Source organism: Bombina bombina, chromosome 2, assembly GCF_027579735.1.
Source record: "Bombina bombina isolate aBomBom1 chromosome 2, aBomBom1.pri, whole genome shotgun sequence".
In the NCBI taxonomy this organism is placed as follows: Eukaryota; Metazoa; Chordata; class Amphibia; order Anura; family Bombinatoridae; genus Bombina; species Bombina bombina.
Window position 1 is genome coordinate 571,425,344 of NC_069500.1, and position 27,210 is coordinate 571,452,553.

At 38.8% G+C, this 27,210-nt stretch overlaps 1 protein-coding gene across 6 annotated transcripts in view; it reads right to left on the minus strand.

Annotated features, from left to right (window-relative positions):
• Positions 1-5,323: 5,323 nt before the first annotated feature.
• Positions 5,324-27,210, minus strand: part of IDNK (IDNK gluconokinase) — a 103,241-nt gene continuing 81,354 nt past the window's right edge. For all 6 annotated transcript variants that reach the window (XM_053702452.1, XM_053702451.1, XM_053702454.1 and 3 more), the window contains exons 4-5: positions 9,381-9,424; positions 5,324-6,236 (exon numbers count right to left, since the gene is read on the minus strand). In XM_053702452.1, the coding sequence (XP_053558427.1) occupies positions 5,852-6,236; positions 9,381-9,424 (429 nt within the window). In that variant the 3' untranslated portion in view covers positions 5,324-5,851. The remainder of the gene's footprint in view (positions 6,237-9,380; positions 9,425-27,210) is intronic.

Consider the following 27,210-nt stretch of genomic DNA (forward strand, 5'->3'; position numbering starts at 1 on the left):
AATCCATTAAGAAGGCTATGTCTGTTATTCCTCCTTCCAGTAAACGTAAAAAGACTTTTAAAACGTCTCATTTATCAGATGAATTTTTAAATGAATATCATCATTCTGATTCTGTTTCTGATGATGATTTCTCTGGTTCAGAGGATTCTGTTTCAGAAATTGACACTGATAAATCTTCATATTTATTTAAAATGGAATTTATTCGTTCTTTACTTAAAGAAGTCTTAATTGCATTAGAAATAGAGGAATCTGGTCCTCCTGGTCGTTTAAATACGGTTTTTAAACCTCCTGTAGTTATTCCGGAAGTTTTTCCCGTCCCTGATGCTATTTCTGAAGTAATTTCCAGGGAATGGAATAATCTGGGTAATTCTTTTACTCCTTCTAAAAGGTTTAAGAAATTGTATCCTGTGCCATCTGATAGATTAGAGTTTTGGGACAAAATCCCTAAAGTTGATGGGGCTATCTCTACTCTTGCTAAACGTACTACTATTCCTACGGCAGATAGTACTTCTTTTAAGGATCCTTTAGATAGGAAAATTGAATCCTTTCTAAGAAAAGCTTATTTATGTTCAGGTAATCTTCTTAGGCCTGCTATATCTTTGGCGGATGTTGCTGCAGCTTCAACTTTCTGGTTGGAGGCTTTAGCACAACAAGTAACAGATCATAATTCTCATAGCAGTGTTAATCTTCTTCAACATACTAATAACTTTATTTGTGATGCCATCTTTGATATCATTAGGGTTGATGTCAGGTATATGTCTTTAGCTATTTTAGCTAGAAGAGCTTTATGGCTTAAAACTTGGAATGCTGATATGTCTTCTAAGTCAACTTTGCTATCCCTTTCTTTCCAAGGTAATAAATTGTTTGGTTCCCAGTTGGATTCTATTATTTCAACTGTTACTGGGGGGAAAGGAACTATTTTACCACAGTATAAAAAATCTAAAGGTAAATATAGGGCTGCTAATCGTTTTCGTTCCTTTCGTCAGAATAAGGAACAAAAGCCTGATCCTTCCTCTACAGGAACGGTTTCTGTTTGGAAACCATCTCCAGTCTGGAATAAATCCAAGCCTTTTATAAAGCCAAAGCCAGCTCCCAAGTCCACATGAAGGTGCGGCCCTCATTCCAGCCCAGCTGGTAGGGGGCAGATTACGATTTTTCAAAGAAATTTGGATCAATTCGATTCACAGTCTTTGGATTCAGAACATTGTTTCACAAGGGTACAGAATAGGTTTCAAGATAAGGCCTCCTGCAAGAAGATTTTATCTTTCTCGCGTTCCAATAAATCCAGTGAAGGCTCAAGCATTTCTGAAATGTGTTTCAGATCTAGAGTTGGCTGGAGTAATTGTGCCAGTTCCAGTTCTGGAACAGGGTCTGGGGTTTTACTCAAATCTATTCATTGTACCAAAGAAGGAGAATTCCTTCAGATCAGTTCTGGATTTCAAAATATTGAATCGTTATGTAAGAATACCAACATTCAAAATGGTAACTATAAGGACTATTCTGCCTTTTGTTCAGCAAGGGCATTATATGTCCACAATAGATTTACAAGATGCATATCTGCACATTCCGATTCATCCAGATCATTTTCAGTTTCTGAGATTCTCTTTTCTAGACAAGCATTACCAGTTTGTGGCTCCAAGGATTTTTACAAAGGTTCTCGGTGCCCTTCTATCTGTAATCAGAGAAAAGGGTATTGTGGTATTTCCTTATTTGGACGATATCTTGGTACTTGCTCAGTCTTCACATTTAGCAGAATCTCATACGAATCGACTTGTATCGTTTCTTCAAGAACATGGTTGGAGGATCAATTTACCAAAGAGTTCATTGATTCCTCAGACAAGGGTAACATTTTTAAGTTTCCAGATAGATTCAGTGTCCATGACTCTGTCTTTGACGGACAAGAGACGTCTGAAATTGGTTTCAGCTTCTCGAAACCTTCAGTCTCAATCATTCCCTACGGTAGCCTTATGCATGGAAATTCTAGGTCTTATGACTGCTGCATCGGACGCGATCCCCTTTGCTCGTTTTCACATGCGACCTCTTCAGCTCTGTATGCTGAACCAGTGGTGCAGGGATTATACAAAGATATCACAATTAATATCTTTAAAACCGATTGTACGACACTCTCTGACGTGGTGGACAGATCACCATCGTTTAATTCAAGGGGCTTCTTTTGTTCTTCCAACCTGGACTGTGATCTCAACAGATGCGAGTCTGACAGGTTGGGGAACTGTATGGGGGTCTCTGACAGCGCAGGGGGTTTGGGAATCTCAGGAGGCGAGATTACCAATCAACATTTTGGAACTCCGTGCGATTTTCAGAGCTCTTCAGTCGTGGCCACTTCTAAAGAGAGAGTCGTTCATTTGTTTTCAAACGGACAATGTCACAACCGTGGCATATGTCAATCATCAAGGAGGGACTCACAGTCCTCTGGCTATGAAAGAAGTATCTCGAATACTTGCATGGGCGGAATCCAGCTCCTGTCTAATTTCTGCGGTTCACATCCCAGGTATAGACAATTGGGAAGCGGATTATCTCAGTCGCCAGACTTTACATCCGGGCGAATGGTCTCTTTACCCAGAGGTATTTCTTCAGATTGTTCAAATCTGGGGACTTCCAGAAATAGATCTGATGGCTTCTCATCTAAACAAAAAGCTCCACAGGTATCTGTCCAGATCCAGGGATCCTCAGGCGGAAGCAGTGGATGCATTGTCACTTCCTTGGAAGTATCATCCTGCCTATATCTTTCCGCCTCTAGTTCTTCTTCCAAGAGTGATTTCCAAGATTCTAAAGGAGCGTTCGTTTGTTCTGCTGGTGGCTCCAGCATGGCCTCACAGGTTTTGGTATGCGGATCTTGTTCGGTTGGCTACTTGCCAACCATGGACTCTTCCGTTAAGACCAGACCTTCTATCGCAAGGTCCTTTTTTCCATCAGGATCTCAAATCATTAAATTTGAAGGTAAGGAGATTGAACGCTTGATTCTCAGTCATAGAGGTTTCTCTGACTCCGTAATTAATACTATGTTACAGGCTCGTAAATCTGTGTCTAGGAAGATATATTATCGGGTCTGGAAGACTTACATTTCTTGGTGTTCTTCTCATCATTTTTCTTGGCATTCTTTTAGAATTCCTAGAATTTTACAGTTTCTTCAGGATGGTCTGGATAAAGGTTTGTCTGCAAGTTCTTTAAAAGGACAAATTTCTGCTCTTTCTGTGCTGTTTCACAGAAAGATTGCTAATCTTCCTGATATTCATTGTTTTGTACAGGCTTTGGTTCGTATAAAACCTGTCATTAAGTCAATTTCTCCTCCTTGGAGTTTGAATTTGGTTTTGGGGGCTCTTCAAGCTCCTCCGTTTGAACCTATGCATTCGCTGGATATTAAATTACTTTCTTGGAAAGTTTTGTTTCTTTTGGCCATCTCTTCTGCTAGAAGAGTTTCTGAATTATCTGCTCTTTCTTGTGAGTCTCCTTTTCTGATTTTTCATCAGGATAAGGCAGTGTTACAAACTTCATTTAAATTTTTACCTAAGGTTGTGAATTCTAACAACATTAGTAGAGAAATTGTGGTTCCTTCATTGTGTCCTAATCCTAAGAATTCTAAGGAAAGATCGTTGCATTCTTTGGATGTAGTTAGAGCTTTGAAATATTATGTTGAAGATACTAAAGATTTACGAAAGACTTCTAGTCTATTTGTTATCTTTTCCGGTTCCAGGAAAGGCCAGAAGGCTTCTGCCATTTCTTTGGCATCTTGGTTAAAGTCTTTGATTCATCATGCTTATGTTGAGTCAGGCAAAACTCCGCCTCAAAGGATTACAGCTCATTCTACTAGGTCAGTTTCTACTTCCTGGGCGTTTAGGAATGAAGCTTCGGTTGATCAGATTTGCAAAGCAGCAACTTGGTCTTCTTTGCATACTTTTAATAAATTCTACCATTTTGATGTGTTTTCTTCTTCTGAAGCAGTTTTTGGTAGAAAAGTACTTCAGGCAGCTGTTTCAGTTTGATTCTTCTGCTTATATTTACATTTTTTTTCATTATAAGATTGAAACTTTATTTTGGGGTGTGGATGGTTTTTCAGCGGAATTGGCTGTCTTTATTTTTATCCCTCCGTTTCTAGTGACTCTTGCATGGAAGTTCCACATCTTGGGTATTCATTATCCCATACGTCACTAGCTCATGGACTCTTGCTAATTACATGAAAGAAAACATAATTTATGTAAGAACTTACCTGATAAATTCATTTCTTTCATATTAGCAAGAGTCCATGAGGCCCACCCTTTTTTTGGTGGTTATGATTTTTTTGTATAAAGCACAATTATTCCAATTCCTTATTTTTTATGCTTTCGCACTTTTTTCTTATCACCTCACTTCTTGGCTATGCGTTAAACTGATTTGTGGGTGTGGTGAGGGGTGTATTTATAGGCATTTTGAGGTTTGGGAAACTTTGCCCCTCCTGGTAGGAATGTATATCCCATACGTCACTAGCTCATGGACTCTTGCTAATATGAAAGAAATGAATTTATCAGGTAAGTTCTTACATAAATTATGTTTTTTTTTTTGTTTTTTTTTAATGAGTAAGAATTACAATCAGTTGCTCTGGGACAAAACATAAGGAATAGCAATGTTCTTGAAACATCATGTGTTGTTGAATGATCAATCATAGTGTTACAATAAGAAAAATTGACACAATGTGTGTCACTTTGCATGTAATAAGCTAAGATGTCATCAACCGCGCATGCGCGCATATACTGGCCGCAGCAAAATCCAACAGAACAACTTCCTTGTCAGAATTTGCTACCTCTCAGTGCGCATGCTGTTGATCACATAATCTCATTCCACACATTCTCTTTTAACATATGTGGAGTTTATGTTTATGATTACGTAATACTTAGCATGCGCACTGAGTGGTAGCAAATTCTGACAAGGTAGCAAACTCTGAACACTAGTACAAATTGTGTTTCATGTGGCATAATATTAGTCATGCAGAAATTAATACTAGCGGCGGGATCCACAGCTATTAATCTCTATGGAACTTGCAAATAATTATTCATAAAACTGCACACTGTGGGAAAGCTGACACTACCCAACATTTCTTTACAACAGCTGAAAAATTGTGTAAAGCCTTTGGTCACTTGCTGCTATCGCTAAAAACAAAAGAAAGGCAAATAAGCCTGACATTTAAGGCTATAATGGTATGGAAGTAAAAACACTTTTCATTTATTAAAACATTTTAAATTACAGAATTTGGGCCATATTATGCACAGTTTGTTATTGTCTGTGTATACTTTCATTTATTTTTGTAACAAAATTTAAAAGGACTTATAAATTGTGGATATCAAATTAATTTATTATATTTTTAAATTACAATTTTAGGCATAATTGGTAATTGTGCAAATGATGCAGCTGTCTATGGTTACTTTTATTCATGTTGTACTATTTTTCGCAGTGTGTGTCGAAAGGAACTATAAATAAGGAAAATAAATTAATTTATTAAAGATTTTAATGACAATATAGAGTCACATTTCTGAAATAAATTATTAAAACATTTTTAATTTAACCCCCCCCCCCCATTGGTCATTATGTACAGAATGCAGCTATCTATGAATATTTTAAAGGGACTCAGTAGTACTACACACTATTATTGCTATCATTAATAATGGATTTCTCCTAACACCTTCTGTGTGCAGTCCAACGGCACCACAATTTTTTACACCAACACAACTACCAATTTGTTACTAAAAAAAATAGACTTGCTATTAAAAATAAGAAAACATCTACTTTTAGGGCCACTATGCAGCCAAGCCCCTTTTAGCACATTACTACCATAAACTATCTTCAGAACTCACAGCTAAGATTATAATGGTGGCAGACACTTTTCTTCCCTATATAAACTCACACTCTCCAAATGCTTCTGTAGTTCAGTAACAATTTCTGAAATATTCTTTTCTACATTCATAACAATAAAACGCTCTGGTGCTGATGGGGGCTCCAGTGTTTTAAACTGGGACTCTAATAATGTTAAAGGCATGAAGTGGTCTTTTCTCTTGTGCAGCCTCTCGGAGATAGTTTCCATGGTGCCTTGCAAGTAGATAAAAATTGTCTCAGAAGAAAGATCAACCTCTTTGTCCTGTTTTGAACTTTCTTGTAGAATGTTGCTTCTTCCAGTTGTCAGTACTGTCCTGTAAATTTTCTTTAAGGCTGAACACGCGAGCACCACATTCTGAGCGTAGGCGCTCTCTCTATGATAACACACAAAACATGGGAGTCAGTTCCCTCACACAAAAAGTCATTGTTTTACAAGTCACAAGTAAGTCTTGAGTCTTTGTATTCAAGTCCTGAGTCAACACAAGCAAATTCCAAGTCAAGACAGGCAAGTCCAAGTCAAGTTGCAAGTCCTCAACTTTAAGCTTCAAGTGTTAACCAAGTCATTAGTGCTCTTTGTACAATTAAGTGTACTATAGTAAATGTATACTAATTTATATCAGGAAGGCTTTTAAAATATGTTTATTACTTCTTAGTTCCATGTGAGATTAGATATTGACTATTTTCACTAAGAGCACCCATCTATCTCAGTTAAATGTATCTGCCTAGGAGTGTGCTTGAAACGGAGAGATATAAACCTAAAAAAAGGCAAGCAGAGAAAAAAAAAGTATTTTATTGGTTACTGAGAGTAGCAAAGACAAAATCATTATATAGAAATAACACAACTGCTACACACTTTGCATGTTTGTGTTAGAGAGAATGTGTGTCAGTGATTGTTGTTATAGCTAAGCCGTAGAACAATTACTTAAATAGATTAAAGTGACATGAAATCCAATTTTTTTCTTTCATGATTCAGATAGAAAAACATAATTTATGTAAGAAATTACCTGATAAATTAATTTCTTTCATATTGACAAGAGTCCATCAGCTAGTGACTTTTCCCAAAACTCTAACTTAGCTACTGGCAAAGGATACAACTTTTTAAACCTTAAAGAAGGAACAAAAGAAGTACCAAGCTTAGACATTTCCTTAGCAATCACATCAGAAATAGCATCAGGAACAGGAAAAACCTCAGGAGTAATCACAAGAGGTTTATAGACAGAATTTAAACATTTACTGGATTTATTATCAAGAGGTCCAGACTCCTCAGTATCCAAAGTTATTAACACTTCTTTTAACAAGGAACGAATATACTCAATCTTAAAAAGATAAGTTGATTTATCAGTGTCAATGTCTGAAGTAGGATCTTCAGAATCAGAGAGAGCCCCATCAGTGGTGGATATATCAGTTTGTTGTCGGTCATTACAAATTTAATCAGTTTTATGAGAAGTTTTAACAGACCTTTTACGTTTATTTAAAGGCGTTATAGCAGCCATAGCCTTCTGTATCGCATCAGCAATATAATGTTTCATATCAACAGGGATATCATGTACTTTAGATGTTGAAGGAACAACAGATACTGTACTAGCACTAATAGAAACCTTTTCTGCATGCAAAAGCTTATCATGATAACTGTTACATATAACAGCTGGAGATATAATCTCCACTAGCTTACAACAGATACACTTAGCTTTGGTAGAACTGTGTTCCTGCAGCATGGTTCCTACAGCAGCTTCTGAGACAGGATCAGATTGAGACATCTTGCAAAAAGAAAAAAACATTTAAACAGAAATATCTTATTTCCACATATAGCAGTTTCAGGAATGGGAAAAAAAGCAAATGCTAAAATTAACAAAAAAGCAAATAGCATAGCTCTCTGAGCATAAAGAAGGCAAGGAGCATATAGGAAGTGGGGTAAAATAAAATTAAATTTTTGGGCACCAAGTATGACGCATGACGCAAAAGGAAGTTGAAAAAAATTTTTGGCCGCCAACAAACATTCAGAAATGACGCAACTCGTGTCATAACAAGCACAATTTCGTGCCAAACAACCTTGCGTCAACTAAGACGCAGGAAATTACGAATTTGTGTCATTACAGACGCACATTCACGCCAAAAAAATTCTCGCGCCAAGAATGACGCAATAAATAACAGCATTTTGCGGCCTTGCGAGCCTAATTTGCCTGCAAGTTTTTCAAAAGAAAAAAACAAGTCAAATTGGAAAAAAGATTATACCCCAGGTAAGACAAACTTCCTAAAACATAATTCCCATAACGAAACTGCCAGACTGCAAAGGGAAATATACATAGATCTGACTTATGGCAAATATAAGTAAAGTGTATATATTTAAAACTTTATATTAATACATAAAGCGCCAAACCATAGCTGAGTGTGTCTTAAAATAATTATACATACTTACCGAAAGACACCCATCCACATATAGCAGATAGCCAAACCAGTACTGAAAACTATCAGCAGAGGTAATGGTATATAAGAGTATATCGTCGATCTGAAAAGGGAGGTAGGAGATGAATCCCTACAACCGATAACAGAGAAACCTTGAAAAGATTCCCAGCGAGGGAAACCATAAAAAAATCAATAGGCGATACTCTTCACATCCCTCTGACAAACACTGTACTCTGAGAGGAATTGGGCTTCAGAATGCTTAGAAGAGCTTATCATAGAAGAAGTCATAAAAATCAAGCACAAACTTACTTCACCACCTCCATAGGAGGCAAAGTTTGTAAAACCGAATTGTGGGTGTGGTGAGGGGTGTATTTATGGGCATTTTGAGGTTTGGGAATTTTTGCCAATTCTGGTAGGATTGTATATCCAATATGTCACCAGCTCATGGACTCTTGCCAATTACATGAAATAAATACAAATTTTAAAAAACATTCCAATTTACTTAAATTATTTAATTTGCTTAATCCTTCAGATATCCTTTGTTAAAGTGGCAATGCACATGAGTTAGCCAATCACACAAGGCATCTATGTGCAGCTAGAAGCTACTACTTAGCCTATCTAGATATGCTTTTCGACCAAGGATGTCAAGAAAATGAAGCAAATTAAATAATAGAATTACATTAGAAAGTTGTTTAAAAGGACATGCTCTTTCTAAATCATGAAAGAAAAAATGTAGGTTCATGTTGCTTTAAGAAAAACATGTGAGAGAGGAAACAGATACAGAAGAAATACATACTTTGCCACACTTTACAAGTGTGGAGTGATGAATCACGCTTCACAATCTAGCAGTCTGATGGAAGAATCTTTGTGTGACAGATGCTAGGAGAAAACTACCTACCAGAATGGATAGTGTCTACTGTAAAGTTTGGTGAAGGAAGGATAATGGTCTGGTGCTACATATAAATGCACCTCTTTTAATAATTTTCAGGGTTGGCAGGTCTGCAAATTTATCAACTTGTAAAAGGAACATGCATCCTTGTAATACTGCCATGTAAAAAGGTTATGTACTAAGTCAATATTATCAGAGTTAATACATATACAATATTATTGCTTACCCAATTAATATTTCATGTAACTTGCAAAGCCAGGGATGTCTGTCCTGTGAATTAAAAGCAAGGAAATTATCTCATTATATGACTGTATTTTAAATAGACAGGTTTATGTCAATATATTTGATATGTATATCTTTTGATGTATATATATATATATATATATATATATATATATATATATATATATATATATATATATATATATATATATTGATGTGTATATCTTTTCCATGACACTTCTCAATGGGTTATGAGACACATTAAAGGGACAATTATTTATTTAATTTTGCTGCCTTTTAAATTAGACTTTTTTTTAAAATTAATTTTATATATATATATACTAGGTGATAAGCCTGCCCAGAGGGCAGTCTGTTTAAAAACTACAACCCCTTAAGCTAAAGTTACAAAAAAACAACAAACTAAAATTACAGAAAAAAATAAACAAAGGTATCCAAAATAAAAAAATGTAAATCTAAACTAATACACCTATAAAAATAAAAAATCCCCACCAAAATAAAAACACCCCCTAATCTAATACTAAACTACCAATAGCCCTTAAAAGGGCCTTTTGTAGGGCAATGCCCTAAGTTAAATAGCTCTTTTACTTCTCCCCCCAACAGTAAAAAACCCCCACCCACCAAATCCCCCCAAATAAAAAAAACTAACACTAAAAAAAACTAAACTACCCATTGCCCCTAAAGGGGCATTTGTATGGGCATTGCCCTTAAAAGGGCAAATAGCTCTTTTTCAATTGCCCAAATCCCTAATCTTAAAAATAATTTTATTTTTTTTTAAAAAAAAAAAAGCCCTAACACTAAGCCCCAAATAGGTACTCACGGTTCCTGAAGTCTGGCGGAGAAGGCCTTCTTCCAGACGGATCCATCATCTGCTATCTTCATCCGGAGTTAAGGCGGAGCGGTGGTGCAGAGCTGTGTTCCCAATGCCTGGATCCTCAGTAGTGGTCCTCAACGGCGGTCATTGGCGGCAGAGGCATTCCTCAGCAGCACGGAGGCTCCACTTCATCCAATGTCCGTCGTAGACTGAAGATTGAATGCAAGGTACCACAATCAATTTTAAGGGCTATTGGTAGTTTATTCTTAGATTAGGGGGTGTTTTTATTTTGGGGGGACTTTTTTATTTTCATAGGGATTAGGTTTAATTTTTTTATTTTGGATGTGGTTTATTATTTTGTGTAATGTTAGCATTTTTTTTTGTAATTTTAGATTAGTTTAAACTTAGTTTTCTTTATTTTTAAAGTAATGTTGGGTTTTTTATTTTAATTGTAATTTAGGATTATTTTAATTTATGTAATGGGTTTAATTTAGGGGGTGTTAGGTTAGGGTGCTTAGTAATTAGTTATTTGCGTTGTGGGGTTTGGCGGTTTAGAAGTTAATAGATTTATTAGGTTAATTAGCGATGTGGGTTAATGGCGGTTTAGGGGTTAATAGATGTATTAGGTAGTTTGCGATGTTGGGGTTGGCATATTTAGGGGTTAATAATTTTATTAGGTAGTTGTTTTTTTGCTTTGTTTTTAATACTTATTGCGGGCGGTTAGGTTTTTTTAATACTTATTGCGGGAGGTTAGGTTTTTTTTTTAAAATACTGATTGTAGGCGTTTTTTTTTTTTTTTTTAATACTTATTGCGGGCGGTTAGTTTTTTTTAATACTTATTGCGGGCAGTTAGGTTTTTTTTTTTTTAAATGCTCCGTCTGCCTGCATCCTGGTGGATTCCGAAAATGGCAGTGTGTTGATTCTTTCACCACCATGCGATTTTCAGAATCCACCTGGATGCATCGTTGCTGCATCCAAGTGAATTATTTTGGCTGCGCAACATTCATTTGGCTGACTCGCGTTTCCAACATTCCTTTGAGGATGCGTGCATAACTGGCGACACCAACGGACGCGTTACAAACACATTTATAGTATAGATATATATATTTTTTTATCTTTGCTATGTTGTTAAACAGATGTTCATGTACTGATAAAAAAAAAAAAAGATTTTGGTATTATGCTTGAGTTTTATTTATTTTATTTTTTGTATTTTAAAAGGAATGTGAAATTGTAACTACACTGGATCATTAAAGGATTACTTTCTGTTATAATTTTTAAGCTAAACAACTAACATATTAAAGTTAATAAACATTAATTAAAACCTACTGACCTATATTTTCTCCAAAACGAAGTTTCATAACGTTCTAAAAGTTATATCTTTTATTCGCCGATGATGTCACGTTATCCTGCCCACTATTTTCAGCACTGCATGTTCAAAATACTTAAACCAATAACTTTGTGTTTAAAGCGCCATTTTGAAACCTAGGTATTGTAAACGGATTGGTACAGAGCAAAGGATACCCACGGAGTGGGTTTGGAAAACAATTAAATTTGCAGACAAGATTTCTGATATACGGTAGAGCTATGTTAATGAAATGCTATTGATAAAAAGCGTATTTGGGGTAGTTAGTTAGTAACAGGCATAGAAAATATTTACTTACAGTGGCCCTTTAAGTAAAATTGTGCAATTAGAATTTTGTTTCACTTTTTTTATACAGTAGCATATTTAGAAAATTGAAAAAAAAAGTTTATTCCTTGCTGTGTAAATAAGTCTCTCATTTGGTGTGTCAGAAGTGTATCTGTTGCTCTCCGACTATTCCAACAGCCTCCAGGACCAATTTCTTTATTTCTTTACCAATTTCTTTATTTGTGTCTTTGCTAGTTTGTTTTAACATATGAGACAAACGATAGAAATTACTATGTCTAAAACTAGACACAAATAGAATTTAAACTAGACTAACAGCATTGCTGTTTAATTTGTTTTTTACTTCAAACAAAAAAGGTCTTTTAAGAGGGACAGATGCAGCAGTGTTACATTTAGTTTATTTACTGCCTTGAGTGAAAAACTACTTTCTATGTGGTCCCATTGCTTTATATATTAAAAAGCTCACAGCTTGGAGGAAGAGGAGGAGCCTGTGCATAGAGCAGGTATCACTCCCCTGCAGATTTTCCAGAGGCGGTTGTTCGCGCCAGGAACCCTCAGACCGAGGGAAAGATTGCCTCCAGCCAATATTTGTCTATCCCCTGATGAAATCCTCCAACAGCGTAAACTACCATCAAAGCTGTAAAAGACCTTTTTTACCCGGAGCCTGAAACGGAAGGCTGTGTGATCAAACTCCCTAATTGGCAGTATTCCATCAAGGATGATTCCCCCCTCACATCCTGGTTTGTGAGAGGGGTAGACAGCCAGACTCATCTACAACAAGGCAGTGCTTAACGACCTACACTCACCACAGCACGCTATTGCAGTCAGAGTGCCCGCTTCTCTTGAACACATTGATTTACCTGGGAATCCGAATTGTTTGGCTGCCCTCCCCACCCACCGGTGCTGTGTGTGGGGAGTTGGTGGCTCTCTTTCATTGCCGAGCCTGGCGGACTCAGTGGGATTCCTTGTCGGGATCATTTCTCCTCCCCACCGTTGCTGCGAGGAGGAGCTTATTCTTACAGGCGATGAGGTAGAGAGAGCGGATGTGAAACTGACAAGCAACCGCGGCAGAGGAAAAAACAAAATTTATGCTTACCTGATAAATTTCTTACTTGTGGGATATTATCCTTCCTAACAGGAAGTGGCAAAGAGAGCACCACAGCAGAGCTGTCTATATAGCTCCCCCCTTAACTCCACCCCCCAGTCATTCGACCGAAGGCCAAGGAAGAAAAAGGAGAAACTATAAGGTGCAGAGGTGACTGAAGTTTTCAATAAAAAATACTATCTGTCTTGAATAGACAGGGCGGGCCGTGGACTCGGTACATCGCAAAAGAAAGATGTACCGAGTCCACGGATTCATCCTTACTTGTGGGATACCAATACCAAAGCTTTAGGACACGGATGAAGGGAGGGACAAGACAGGAGCCTAAATGGAAGGCACCACTGCTTGCAAAACCTTTCTCCCAAAAATAGCCTCCGAAGAAGCAAAAGTATCAAATTTGTAAAATTTGGAAAAGGTATGAAGCGAAGACCAAGTCACATCCTTACAAATCTGTTCAACAGAAGCATCATTTTTAAAACCCCATGTGGAAGCCACCGCTCTAGTAGAGTGAGCAGTAATTCTTTCAGGAGGTTGCTGTCCAGCAGTCTCATAAGCCAAACGGATGATGCTTTTCAGCCAAAAGGAAAGAGAGGTAGCCGTAGCCTTTTGACCCCTACGTTTTCCAGAATAGACAACAAACAAAAGAAGATGATTGACGAAAATCTTTGGTTGCCTGCAAATAGAACTTCAAAGCACGAACCACGTCCAAGTTGTGCAATAAACGTTCCTTCTTAGAAGAAGGATTAGGACACAGAGAAGGAACAACAATCTCCTGATTGATATTCCTGTTAGTAACAACCTTAGGGAGGAACCCAGGTTTGGTACGCAAAACCACCTTATCAGCATGGAAAATAAGATAAGGCGAGTCACATTGTAATGCAGATAATTCAGAAACCCTTCGAGCTGAAGAGATAGCAACTAGAAACAGAACTTTCCAAGATAGAAGCTTAATATCTATGGAATGCATGGGTTCAAACGGAACCCCCTGAAGAACATTAAGAACTAAATTTATACTCCATGGTGGAGCAACAGGTTTAAACACAGGCTTGATTCTAACTAAAGCCTGACAAAAAGCCCGAACATCTGGGACATCTGCCAGACGCTTGTGCAATAGAATAGACAAAGCAGATATCTGTCCTTTTAAGGAACTAGCTGACAATCCTTTTGTCATGAACCAAGCCTCCAGATTAAAAAGAAAAGGTCTGGGAGGCATTCTGCTAAGAAGGGCTGTGTGGGGATTTGAACCTGTGGCTCTGTGGTGACTATTCCTGTTTGCTTGTGAATTGAGCCACAGCCAGTTCTAGTACTAGCAAGGAACTTAAAAGATCTGATAAATAACTATTTGCCTTACTTGTTATTACACCTGTGCAAAACCTCCCTATTTAAGGATGGCTTTTAGTCTGCATTAGTGTCTTCACATTGGATCTGTTTTGTCAAGTCAGAACCTGTTTCCTGTACTTCTTTGGAGAAAGATTTCACCTTTGAACCTGTTTACAAGGTATTACCAGGAGAAAGCCTTTACCTTTAAACCTGTTACCAATCTACAAGTTTGTTTCCTGCTTTATGCAATTCCTGCACTCAGCTATTGCCAGGAGAAAGACTTTACCTTTAAACCTGTTACCAGTTCACAAGTTTGTTTCCTGCCTTGTGCAATTCCTGCACTCAGCTATAACCAGGAGAAAGACTTTACCTTTACACCTGTTACCAGTTCACAAGTCTGTTTCCTGCCTTGTGCAATTCCTGCACTCAGCTATAACCAGGAGAAAGACTTTACCTTTACACCTGTTACCAGTTCACAAGTCTGTTTCCTGCCTTGTGCAATTCCTGCACTCAGCAATTACCAGGAGAAAGACTTTACCTTTAAACCTGTTACCAGTTTACAAGTTGTTTTCTGCCTTGTGCAAATCTTGCATTTCAGTTATTACCAGGAGAAAGACTTTCCTTTTTGAATCTGCATCTCTGCTTACTTTGTTTGTTTATTTTCACTCCTGCCGTATGTGGTCTTAACATACCTGAGCAGCATATTTAAAGATTCTGCAAGTATTTGCTTAATCAAAGTATTTTGTTGTTTAAATAAATTTGTTATAATTTTCAATCAGTATGGCTTCTACTAATCTTCCTTTAAAGCAACTGTTCCAGACAATGAGGCTCTCACATGATATCCTGAGACAGAACATGACAGAATGTGAAGACCATAAAAGAGAGCCCTCTGGGATTATTGCTGTATTGGATTCAGTGTTAAAGTTTATTAAGGACATACTCATTAACTTTATGGAGCTGGTGGAAATGTTATCTCTCCCAACCGAAACCTTGTCTAAAGTTACCTCCCAAACAAGGAAAGGTTTTAAAGAATCCTTAACAGAAGAGGAGAAAATTTGGTGAAGACAACTTAACCTCTGTTTCTATTGTGGGGGACCTGGTCACTGCATCACAGGGTGTCCAGTAAGACCTCCTAGAGGATCAAGTCGAGATACAGCCAAGTTTAAAATGGACTCTGATGTTAAGGGAACAAATTATACTTCCACTAGCAAACTGTATGATACCCCTGGAGATGACCCAGCTATGGAGAATACATCTATTCTACAAACAACCGTTTCTAACACGCTTCAAGAAATGGTACCTGATTTGAAACAGATGGTCATTGGGAGTACAACTACATCCATTACCCATACCACTGCGTCTGTTTCTGCATCAACCACATTGGGGAACTCTGCAAAAATACCTCCTGGAAATCCTGCACATTACCTTGTTTCTGCCCTGGCTGGAGATCCAGCTAACATAACTCACTCATCAGACATAAAAGTGACAAACCTTCCAGCTGAATCAGACTCTGCCAATTCTAAAGATCCACACCTCCTTGCACCACCTTCACCCAGCTACTCATTGACTGAGAAAGAATTGGATGAGATGGTTGAATTGGATATAAATGACACAGAAAATGAATTCCTGGACTCTGAAGGAGAGGTCATACTTTACCCGGAGGTACTCAACCCATCAGGCAGATATGACCCAGATAACAAATTCCTTGACTCTGAAGGAGAGGTCTTTTCCTACCCGGAGGTACTCTGCCCATCAGCCAGTCCATTGCAAGCTGCTGGGTATAATCGGGAACCTCTAAATCAAAACTGTCTTGGTTTTTCAGCTCTTGTTATGCCTACAGGGGTATCTTCTAAGGGTCCCCAATCTCAGACAGCTGTTCTAAGCGAAGAATCAATTCCATCTGATTGTATTAGGGCTTCAAATGGAACACTTGTTAGTAAATCCCACCTTCAGATGTTTGAACAGGCTTTGAGCGCCCGGAGTGCGCTCTTTGGAGGGGGCATCTGTCATGAACCAAGCCTCCAGATTAAAAAGAAAAAGAAAAGGTCTGGGAGGCATTCTGCTAAGAAGGGCTGTGTGGGGATTTGAACCTGTGGCTCTGTGGTGACTATTCCTGTTTGCTTGTGAGTTGAGCCACAGCCAGTTCTAGTAATAGCAAGGAACTTAAAAGATCTGATAAATAACTATTTGCCTTACTTGTTATTACACCTGTGCAACACACAGGTGTTCTCAATTCTGGAATTAATCAGAACCAACCCTGTGCAAAACCTCCCTATTTAAGGATGGCTTTTAGTCTGCATTAGTGTCTTCACAATGGATCTGTTTTGTCAAGTCAGAACCTGTTTCCTGTACTTCTTTGGAGAAAGATTTCACCTTTGCACCTGTTTACAAGGTATTACCAGGAGAAAGCCTTTACCTTTAAACCTGTTACCAATCTACAAGTTCGTTTCCTGCTTTATGCAATTCCTGCACTCAGCTATTGCCAGGAGAAAGACTTCACCTTTGCACCTGTTTACAAGGTATTACCAGGAGAAAGCCTTTACCTTTAAACCTGTTACCAATCTACAAGTTTGTTTCCTGCTTTATGCAATTCCTGCACTCAGCTATTGCCAGGAGAAAGACTTCACCTTTGCACCTGTTTACAAGGTATTACTAGGAGAAAGTGTTTACCTTTAAACCTGTTACCAGTTCACAAGTTTGTATCCTGCCTTGTGCAATTCCTACACTCAGCTATAACCAGGAGAAAGACTTTACCTTTAAACCTGTTACCAGTTCACAAGTTTGTTTCCTGCCTTGTGCAATTCCTGCACTCAGCTATAACCAGGAGAAAGACTTTACCTTTACACCTGTTACCAGTTCACAAGTCTGTTTCCTGCCTTGTGCAATTCCTGCACTCAGCTATAACCAGAAGAAAGACTTTACCTTTACACCTGTTACCAGTTCACAAGTCTGTTTTCTGCCTTGTGCAATTCCTGCACTCAGCTATAACCAGGAGAAAGACTTTACCTTTACACCTGTTACCAGTTCACAAGTCTGTTTCCTGCCTTGTGCAATTCCTGCACTCAGCTATAACCAGAAGAAAGACTTTACCTTTACACCTGTTACCAGTTCACAAGTCTGTTTCCTGCCTTGTGCAATTCCTGCACTCAGCAATTACCAGGAGAAAGACTTTACCTTTAAACCTGTTACCAGTTTACAAGTTTACAAGTTGTTTTCTGCCTTGTGCAAATCTTGAATTTCAGTTATTACCAGGAGAAAGACTTTCCTTTTTGAATCTGCATCTCTGCTTACTTTGTTTGTTTATTTTCACTCCTGCCGTATGTGGTCTTAACATACCTGAGTAGCATATTTAAAGATTCTGCAAGTATTTGCTTAATCAAAGTATTTTGTTGTTTAAATAAATTTGTTATAATTTTCAATCAGTATGGCTTCTACTAATCTTCCTTTAAAGCAACTGTTCCAGACAATGAGGCTCTCACATGATATCCTGAGAACATGACACCTTTCTCCAATCCTTCTTGAAGAAAGGACAAAATCCTAGGAATCCTGATCTTACTCCATGAGTAGCCTTTGGATTCGCACCAAAAAAGATATTTACGCCATATCTTATGATAGATTTTCCTGGTGACAGGCTTTCGAGCCTGAATCAAGGTATCTATGACCGACTCAGAGAAACCCCGCTTTGATAAAATCAAGCGTTCAATCTCCAAGCAGTCAGTTGCAGAGAAATTAGATTTGGATGCTTGAATGGACCTTGAATCAGAAGTCCATGGTCCATGGTGGCAGAGATGACATGTCCACCAGGTCTGCATACCAAGTCCTGCGTGGCCACGCAGGTGCTATAAAAATCACCAAAGCTCTCTCCTGTTTGATTCTGGCAATCAGACGCGGAAGGAGAGGGAAAGGTGGAAACACATAAGCCAGGTTGAACGACCAGGGTACTGCTAGAGCATCTATCAGTACTGCCTGAGGATCCCTGGACCTGGATCCGTAACAAGGAAGTTTTCTGCTCTGACGAGACGCCATCAGATCCAATTCTGGTGCGCCCCATAGCTGAACCAGTTGAGCAAACATGTCCGGATGGAGCTCCTACTCCCCCGGATGAAAAGTCTGACGACTTAGAAAATCTGCCTCCCAGTTATCTACCCCTGGGATATAGATCGCTGATAGATGGCAAGAGTGAGTCTCTGCCCATCGGATTATCCTGGAAACTTCTATCACAAACCCTGCACTTTCAGGGAATTCTAGACTGCACCCCAGCCCAGTAGGCTGGCGTCCGTCACTATAACCCATGCTGGCCTGCGGAAACACATTCCCCTGGACAGGTGATCCTGTGACAACCACCAAAGAAGAAAGTCTCTGGTCTCTTGATCCAGATTTATCTGAGGAGATAAATCTGCATAATCCCCATTCCACTGTTAGAGCATGCATAGTTGCAGTGGTCTGAGATGCAAGCGAGCAAACGGAACTATGTCCATTGCCGCTACCATAAGCCCGATTACCTCCATACACTGAGCCACTGACGGCCGAGGAATGGAATGAAGAGCTCGGCAGGTGGTTAAAATCTTTGATTTCCTGACCTCCGTCAGAAAATTTTTCATGTCCACCGAATCTATCAGAGTTCCCAGGAATGGAACTCTTGTGAGAGGAATAAGAGAACTCTTTTTCACGTTCACCTTCCACCCATGAGATCTTAGAAAGGCCAACACTAAGTCCGTGTGAGATTTGGCTAGTTGGAAAGTCGACGCTTGAATTAGGATGTCGTCTAGATAAGGCGCCACTGCTATGCCCCGCGGCCTTAGGACCGCCAGAAGGGACCCTAGCACCTTTGTGAAGATTCTTGGCACCGTGGCCAATCCAAAGGGAAGAGCCACAAACTGGTAATGTCTGTCCAGAAAGGCAAACCTGAGGAACTGGTGATGATCTTTGTGAATAGGAATGTGTAGATACGCATACTTTAAATCCACGGTGGTCATATATTGACCCTCCTGGATCATTGGTAAAATAGTCCGAATGGTCTCCATCTTGAAGGATGGAACTCTTAGGAATTGGTTTAAGATCTTGAGATCTAGAATTGGTTTGAAGGTTCCCTCTTTTTTGGGAACCACAAACAGATTGGAGTAGAAACCTTGTCCCTGTTCTGCTTTTGGAACTGGGCAGATCACTCCCATGGTAAAAAGGTCTTCTACACAGCGTAAGAATGCCTCTCTTTTTGTCTGGTTTACAGACAATTGAGAAAGATGGAATCTCCCCCTTGGAGGAGAATCTTTGAAATCTAGAAGATACCCCTGGGTTACAATTTCTATAGCCCAGGAGTCCTGAATGTCTCTTGCCCAGGCCTGAGCAAAGAGAGAGAGTCTGCCCCCTACTAGATCCGGTCCCGGATTGGGGGCTACACCTTCATGCTGTCTTAGTGGCAGCAGCAGGCTTTTTGGCCTGTTTACCCTTGTTCCAAGCCTGGTTAGGTCTCCAGGTTGGCTTGGATTGAGTAAAGTTCCCCTCTTGCTTTGCAGCAGGGGAAGAGGAAGCGGGACCACCCTTGAAGTTTTGAAAGGAACGAAAATTATTTTGTTTGGTCCTTGTCTTATTTGACTTATCTTGGAGGAGGGCATGACCCTTCCCCCAGTGATGTCTGAAATGATCTCTTTCAGTGCAGGCCCGAATAGGGTCTTACCTTTGAAAGGGATGGTCAAAAGCTTAGATTTTGATGACACATCAGCCGACCAAGACTCTCTCTATGCGCTAAAATGGCAAAACCTGAATTCTTTGCCGCTAACTTAGCGAGATGAAAAGCGGCGCCTGTAATAAAAGAATTAGCTAGCTTAAGAGCCTTAATTCTGTCCAGAATATCATCTAGTGGGGTCTCCACCTGAAGAGCCTCTTCTAGAGCCTCAAACCAAAAGGCAGCTGCAGTGGTTACAGGAACAATGCACGCTATAGGTTGAAGAAGAAAACCTTGATGAACAAAAATTTTCTTTAGGAGACCCTCTAATTTTTTATCCATAGGATCAATGAAAGCACAACTGTCTTCAATAGGTATAGTTGTACGCTTAGCCAGAGTAGAAATAGCTCCCTCCACCTTAGGGACCATCTGCCATGAGTCCCTCATGGTGTCAGATATGAGAAACATCTTCTTAAAAACAGGAGGGGGAGCGAACGGAATACCTGGTCTATCCCACTCCTTAGTAACAATGTCCGAAATCCTCTTAGGGACCGGAAAAAAATCAGTGTAAACAGGAACCTCTAAATATTTGTCCATTTTACACAATTTCTCTGGAACTACAATAGGGTCACAATCATCCAGAGTCGCTAAAACCTCCCTGAGCAATAAACGGAGGTGTTCTAGCTTAAATTTAAATGCCGTCATATCTGAATCTGTCTGAGAGAACATCCTTCCTGAATCAGAAATCTCTCCCTCAGATAGCAAATCCCTCATCCCTACCTCATCCCCACCGGCTACTACAGCGTCAGAAGGCTCAGCATTTGTTCTTAACCCAGAGCTACTGCGCTTCACTTGCAACCCTGGCAGTTTAGCTAAAACCTCTGTGAGGGTAGTATTCATAACTGAGGCCATATCTTGCAAGGTGAAAGAATTAGATGCACTAGAAGTACTTGGCGTCGCTTGTGCGGGCGTTACTGGTTGTGACACTTGGGGAGAACTAGATGGCAAAACCCGATTTCCTTCTGTCTGAGAATCATCCAATGCCAAACTCTTATAAGTCAAAATATGCTGTTTGCAATTTATAGACATATCAGTACAAGTGGAGGTTCCACAATGGCTTCTAAACAAATTGAGCAATGAGTTTCCTCAATGTCAGAACAGGCTAGTAATGAGACAAGCAAGCTTGGAAAACACTTTATTTAATGAAAAAAACACAATTTTCAAAAACGGTACTGTGCCTTTAAGAGATAAAAAGGCATACACAAACTGCAAAAATGCTTAAAATTGCCTCAAATTTTCCGAAATTTCTACAGTACACCCACTAAGCTTTAGCAAGATTGCACCACAAATAATTAAGCAATAAACCCCCAAATGAAAAAAACGGGTTGACAAATGTCCAAAACCGGTAAAAAAAACCCTGTCAGCACCTTGCCACAGCTCTGCTGTGGCGCCTACCTGCCCTTAGGGAACGATAATGTGGGGATAAAGCTTCGATTAGGCCTCAGAAGTGTACCAGGACCTCTGAAGATGTTGCTTGCTGCTTGTCTGCATAAACTGAGGCGCGAAAATAGGCCCCGCCCATCTCACTCGATGTTGCTGGGGCCTACACAAAATCTACCAAACCTTTTTTGTAAGCCATGTGGGTTATAAAAACCCCTAAATAAGCCAAGTGTACCCTCAAACAGATGTCCCATAATAAATAAAAAACGTACTCCCAGAACACACAAACGTTTGCCTAATATATCATATACAAACTGAGTGCCCATAAGATTAGCCCTTTATGAAAGCTAGAAATGCCCCTTATAAAACTAGGATTACTGCTTACCCTTCCCCTAATGGGGATACTGTCAGCCTTTCTGAGTTAACACAGTCTCTGCAGAAAAAATGACTGAACATACCTCATTGCTGTATAGCAAGAAACCGTTCCTCACACTGAAGTTTTCCTGTACTCCTCAGCTTCTGTGGGAACAGCAGTGGACCTTAGTTACAAATGCTAAGATCATCATCCTCCAGGCAGAAATCTTCATCTATGTCCTGCCTGAGAGTAAATAGTACAACACCTGTACCATTTAAAAATAATAAACTCTTGATTGAAGATAAAATAAAACTAACAATTTAACACCTCTTTCACTTTACCCTTCCTGCTTACACCCGGCAAAGAGAATGACTGGGGGGTGGAGTTAAGGGGGAGCTATATAGACAGCTCTGCTGTGGTGCTCTCTTTGCCACTTCCTGTTAGGAAGGATAATATCCCACAAGTAACGATGAATCCGTGGACTTGGTACATCTTGCAAAAGAAACTGACGTCTCTGCATACAGAAGCAGCAAATCTCGCCAAGATCTTCCAGAGGCTGTGATCGTACAGATTCAATTTCCCTGCATACTATCGTATTGAGCAGGGCTGACATCCCGGGACGACACAAAGCTGGAGGGGTGAGTGTAAGGCAACATCAGCTCATACACACACATATCTCTGAATCCTATAAACAGGCTGGGGGATACAGGGGACAAGGGCCCCTAAATATATCTCTTTTATAAATTGACTTATACCTTTGCAAAACCATGAAAAAGAGGTAACAAGTTTGAACCCCTTAACATATAACCGGACTATTCCTGTCTTCTGTTCTGGAAACTGGCAGAAAGTAAAATAAAGGAAAGAAGGGAAAAAACAAATAAAGGGGGAAAAAGGGAAATGGGAAGAGAAGCAGAGAAGGAGAAGAATAAAGGGGAAAAAGGGGGAATAGAAGATAAAAATCTTAAACCTTAAACCCTCTTAAAGGTTTATCTGATATCAGGAGGCTCCTTGAATTTTCGAAGCTCAAACTCTATGTACTCTATCTCATTGTGAGAAGGAAGGCAAACTTCCCTGTTGGCCACTGATTGTTAAATATTGATCCAGTTTTTTTCCTGAACTCGCTATAGCTGCGCTTGTTATTATTTGTTTTTCTCTTTATCTTGATCTAAGAAGGATTAGCTACAACTAAAGCTGGACTCTATCTGACCATCAATTTTAGAAGGTTAGAGGCGCTTTATTATTAGTGCCAACACAGCTATTAAAGGTGATGCTTGTATATTAGAAACACAAGGGAACTGTATACAGCTCAAAAGGACACTTGTACCAGAATATAAATATTAAGTTTATAATTGAATATTGTATTAGGTTTGTGGAAAGGTATTTTGTGAATTATTGGGCTTATAATAAGCACTGTTTTCTTTTGTTCCCAATTTTGAAAATGCTGGGCTTTTTGGCTAGAGTAAGTAAATAGCTCTTTTAGTTAAAATCTTGCAAAAATCCACCATCCGATTAACTGTGTGCACTTATAAAATATAATCTCAATCGGTCTTTACCCAAAATGAAAAACAAAGGGGAAGACTAAGTATCACCTGGAGCGGATTAAATCTGGGCTCTTATTATAAATAAAGACTGCAATCTTCTGAGACTAGTCCTGAAAACGACTCTATTAATAGCACTTATCCCTTTCCTTAAAGCTATATCAAGAGGGTCATTTTAAATATTGGTGCAATATCCCTACATTGGTCTTTTCATTAAGATTGGGAATCTTAAAGAATCTACCGCATTAGAGGAAGAGCACATATTTTGGCTGAGGTTAGGTTCAAAACTCCTGCGAACGTTCCATTTTATTTCTATTAGTCGCCATTTCCTGGTCTTAATAATCTCACAATTCTGCATCTCTTGTGCACTGTTCTTCTATAACTCCCATTCTTCTTTTCACTTCCCCTAAACCCCACATTTGCGGATCCTTTTTAATTTTGGCACTTTCCCCTTCCTAACCCCCTTCTCTCCCCTCCCTTTTTTTTTTTTTCTCTTTTTTATCTCACGAGGGGACTCACCTTGATATTATACAAATTACATAATTGCACCTATTTTTCCTTTTTTATGGATAAATACATCATTTCACCTAGTGGCACTTTAAAAAATAATCCAGGCATGGAAACTAAGAGCAAGGATCACAGGAACAAGAACCCTACAGAGACCCCTATAGAAGTCTCGGCTGATTCAACACCATCAAAATCACAAAAATATCTGACATCACAAGATACCCAGGCTCTAGTAGAAAGCATATTAGAAGCCATATCTCCTAAGTTTGATCTCCTAAAGAATGAAATCAAACAAGACATTACATTATTAACAGCAGAGATCAGACAATTTTCTGGGAGACTACAGGAAGTAGAGCAGAGAATTTCAGATTTAGAAGATACAACAAGCTCTAATATTCCTAAAATTGAGAGCAATAAGCGTGAGATTTTTTAAAATCCAGACAAAAATAGATGATCTAGAAAATAGATCAAGAAAGAATAACCTCAGAATTATCGGTTATCCAGATTCCTCTAAGCAAGAAGATCTTATGAAAGTAATGACACATACTCTGCTTCAGCTACTTAATATTCCTACACCTCAGACACCTATTCTTATAGAGAGAGTCCACAGATTGGGGCGACTCTCTGAGAGCTCTGCAAATCTGGCTAGATCTAGACCAATTATCGCAAGATTTCTGAACTTTCAAGACAAAATGCTCTTTCTTCAACATTATGGCAAAAACCAACCTATATTTTATAACGGCAATAAAATATTGCTCTTTCAGGACTTCTCATTTGAGACCTCCATGAAAAGGAGGGAACTCTCCCCAATCTGTGAAAAAATGTTAAAATCAGGGTGGCAGGCAGAAGTTATTTACCCTGCTAGGCTCAAACTCTCTCTTGAGGGCCAAACTTTCTTTTATGATTCGGCAGCAGAGGCAGAGAAAAAACTGGCTGAACATGGCATTAAGTGATAGTATAGTAATGGAAATTTTTTATCGGTTAACTTGTTTTTTTGTGTTTTATAAAATAGAAACAATTAAAATTGATTATTGTGAGAGATTCCCCTTCCCTCCCTTTTTTTTGTGCTCTTCTCTCTCTCCCGCTCACCGTCCCCCCTTGCCCCCTCCTCCTTATCGATATTCTTGCTATTGTAAAGGTAAGCGCCTATGAATAAAAATATTAGAATTACTTCTTGGAACATAGGGGGTATCACATCCCCTATTAAACGAAAAACAATCTTATCCCACCTCCAGAGACTTAATACATCTATTGCATTATTGCAAGAAACACATTTAAATACAGAGGGATCGCGAAAACTTAAAACCCAATGGGTAGCAGAGGCCCTATTCTCCCCTTCATCAAACAGAAAAAAGGGGTTGCTATATTATTGGGGAAAAAACTAACTTATGATAAATTACTAACAATAACTGACCCAAACAACAGATATATAATATTGAAATTAAAAATCGCTATATATACCATCTGTAACCTTTATGCTCCTAATATAATCTATCACCAGTTCTGGGATTCTCTTCAGTCAAAAATATTGCAAACAGCAGAAGGGTATGTGATCCTAGCAGGAGACTTTAATATGTCTCCTCGATACCCCCTAGATAGACTTAGGCGTGGAACGTCCCAAAGGAAAACCAAAAAAGATAATTTAGAGACAAAGTTGTTTAACACTATTTTTCAGAACCTGGCAGTCAGGGATGTATGGAGGGTACAGAACCCGGACACTAGAAATTACACATGCTATTCAAAAGCAACTAAATCTCTGCCTAGAATCGATCTCATGTTAATAAATGATAGTCTTTACCATATTGGAGCTAAAGCGATAATTTCAGAAATCTGCATCTCGGACCATGCTCCCATAATGATAGATATTCCAAATCAGAACGATTGTCCTAGAGGATCACGTTTTTTTTATCCAAAATTTCTTAGCAAAAATTTAAAATATAGAAAGAAACTGGTTGAAGAATAAGATGGAGGAATTTTTGAACTTAATGAGGGCTCAGTATCTAGCCCCTCGATTCTTTGGGAGACAGCGAAAGCTGTATTAAGAGGAGATATTATTGCCTATGTGACAAAAATTAAGAGAGATTCCCAACTGAAGAAGCAGATAATAGCAATGGTAGTTAACGCATACAATAAATACCTATGCTCTCCTTCCGAGGAGAACTGGAAAAAGTATATCAAAGCAAAGGGGGAATGAGATACCCTTATAACCTCTCACACAGTTCAGGCAGATCTAAGATATCAATCCAGGCTTTATAGATTTGGCAACAAATCAGGTAAGTTATTATCTAAGCTTGTAAAAAATTCTAGACATTCATCAACAATTGAAGCAATACAGGTTAACAAGAAACTTCTCACTACATCTGAAGAAATTATTGAATCGTTCTTTCAATATTATAAATCAATATACTCTCCTTCGCCATCAGATTCAGCAGCACAGGAGAGATTTTGGGAAAATTTACCTATTAAGAGCTGCAATCCTGAATTTAATCTCATGTTAAACTCTCCAATAACTGAGATCGAGGTCGCTCAAGCAATTCAAGAGTTAAAACTAGAGAAAGCTCCAGGCCCGGATGCATTACCGAACGAATTCTATAAGAGTTTAAACCAATCAATTACTCCTCATCTGACTAAACTCTTTAATCACTATTATGAAGAAAGTACCCATATTCCTGCCAATTTTGTAGCATCTCATACCATCCTCATTCTTAAACCAGATAAAGACCCAAGTAGCAGAGAATCATATAGACCCATTGCGTTATTAAATTCGGACTACAAGTTATTTACCTCAATATTAGCTAAAAGACTGCAGAAGGGGCTAGCAGAGATCATCCATAGAGACCAGGTGGGATTCCTCCTTAATCGTAGTTCATCTTCTAAAATCAGACAACTATTATTGATCACTGGTTATTTTAAGAACACAGAGGGCAGGCTAACGGAAAAATACCCTGATGCCGCAGTATTAGCAATCGACACCGAGAAGGCGTTCGATAAGGTCAGTCATGACCATTTACTTGCAACATTGGAGCGATTTGGGCTCAGGAATAACTTTGTTAACCTAGTCAAAAGCATCTGCCGGCAGTCCTCCCCCAGCCTGGTTATACACGGGCTGGAGTCAAATAAAATAAGTCTGGAAAAAGGCACGCGGCAAGGATGCCCACTATCGCCGCTATTATTTGATCTAGCAATTGAACCCTTAGCCTCAAAAATCAGACAACAAATTGAAGGTATTACGATTTATAAAAAGGAGGTTAAGGTGGCTTTATATGCAGATGAACTTTTGGTTTACATATCTAATATATCATTGAATATTCCGAAGCTTTTAGACATAATTGGCGCATTTGGTCAATTTTCAGGGTATAGAATGAATAAATTGAAATTGGAACTACTGTGGTTAAGAAAAATAGAAAACTCTTACAAAAATATCCCCTTTAAG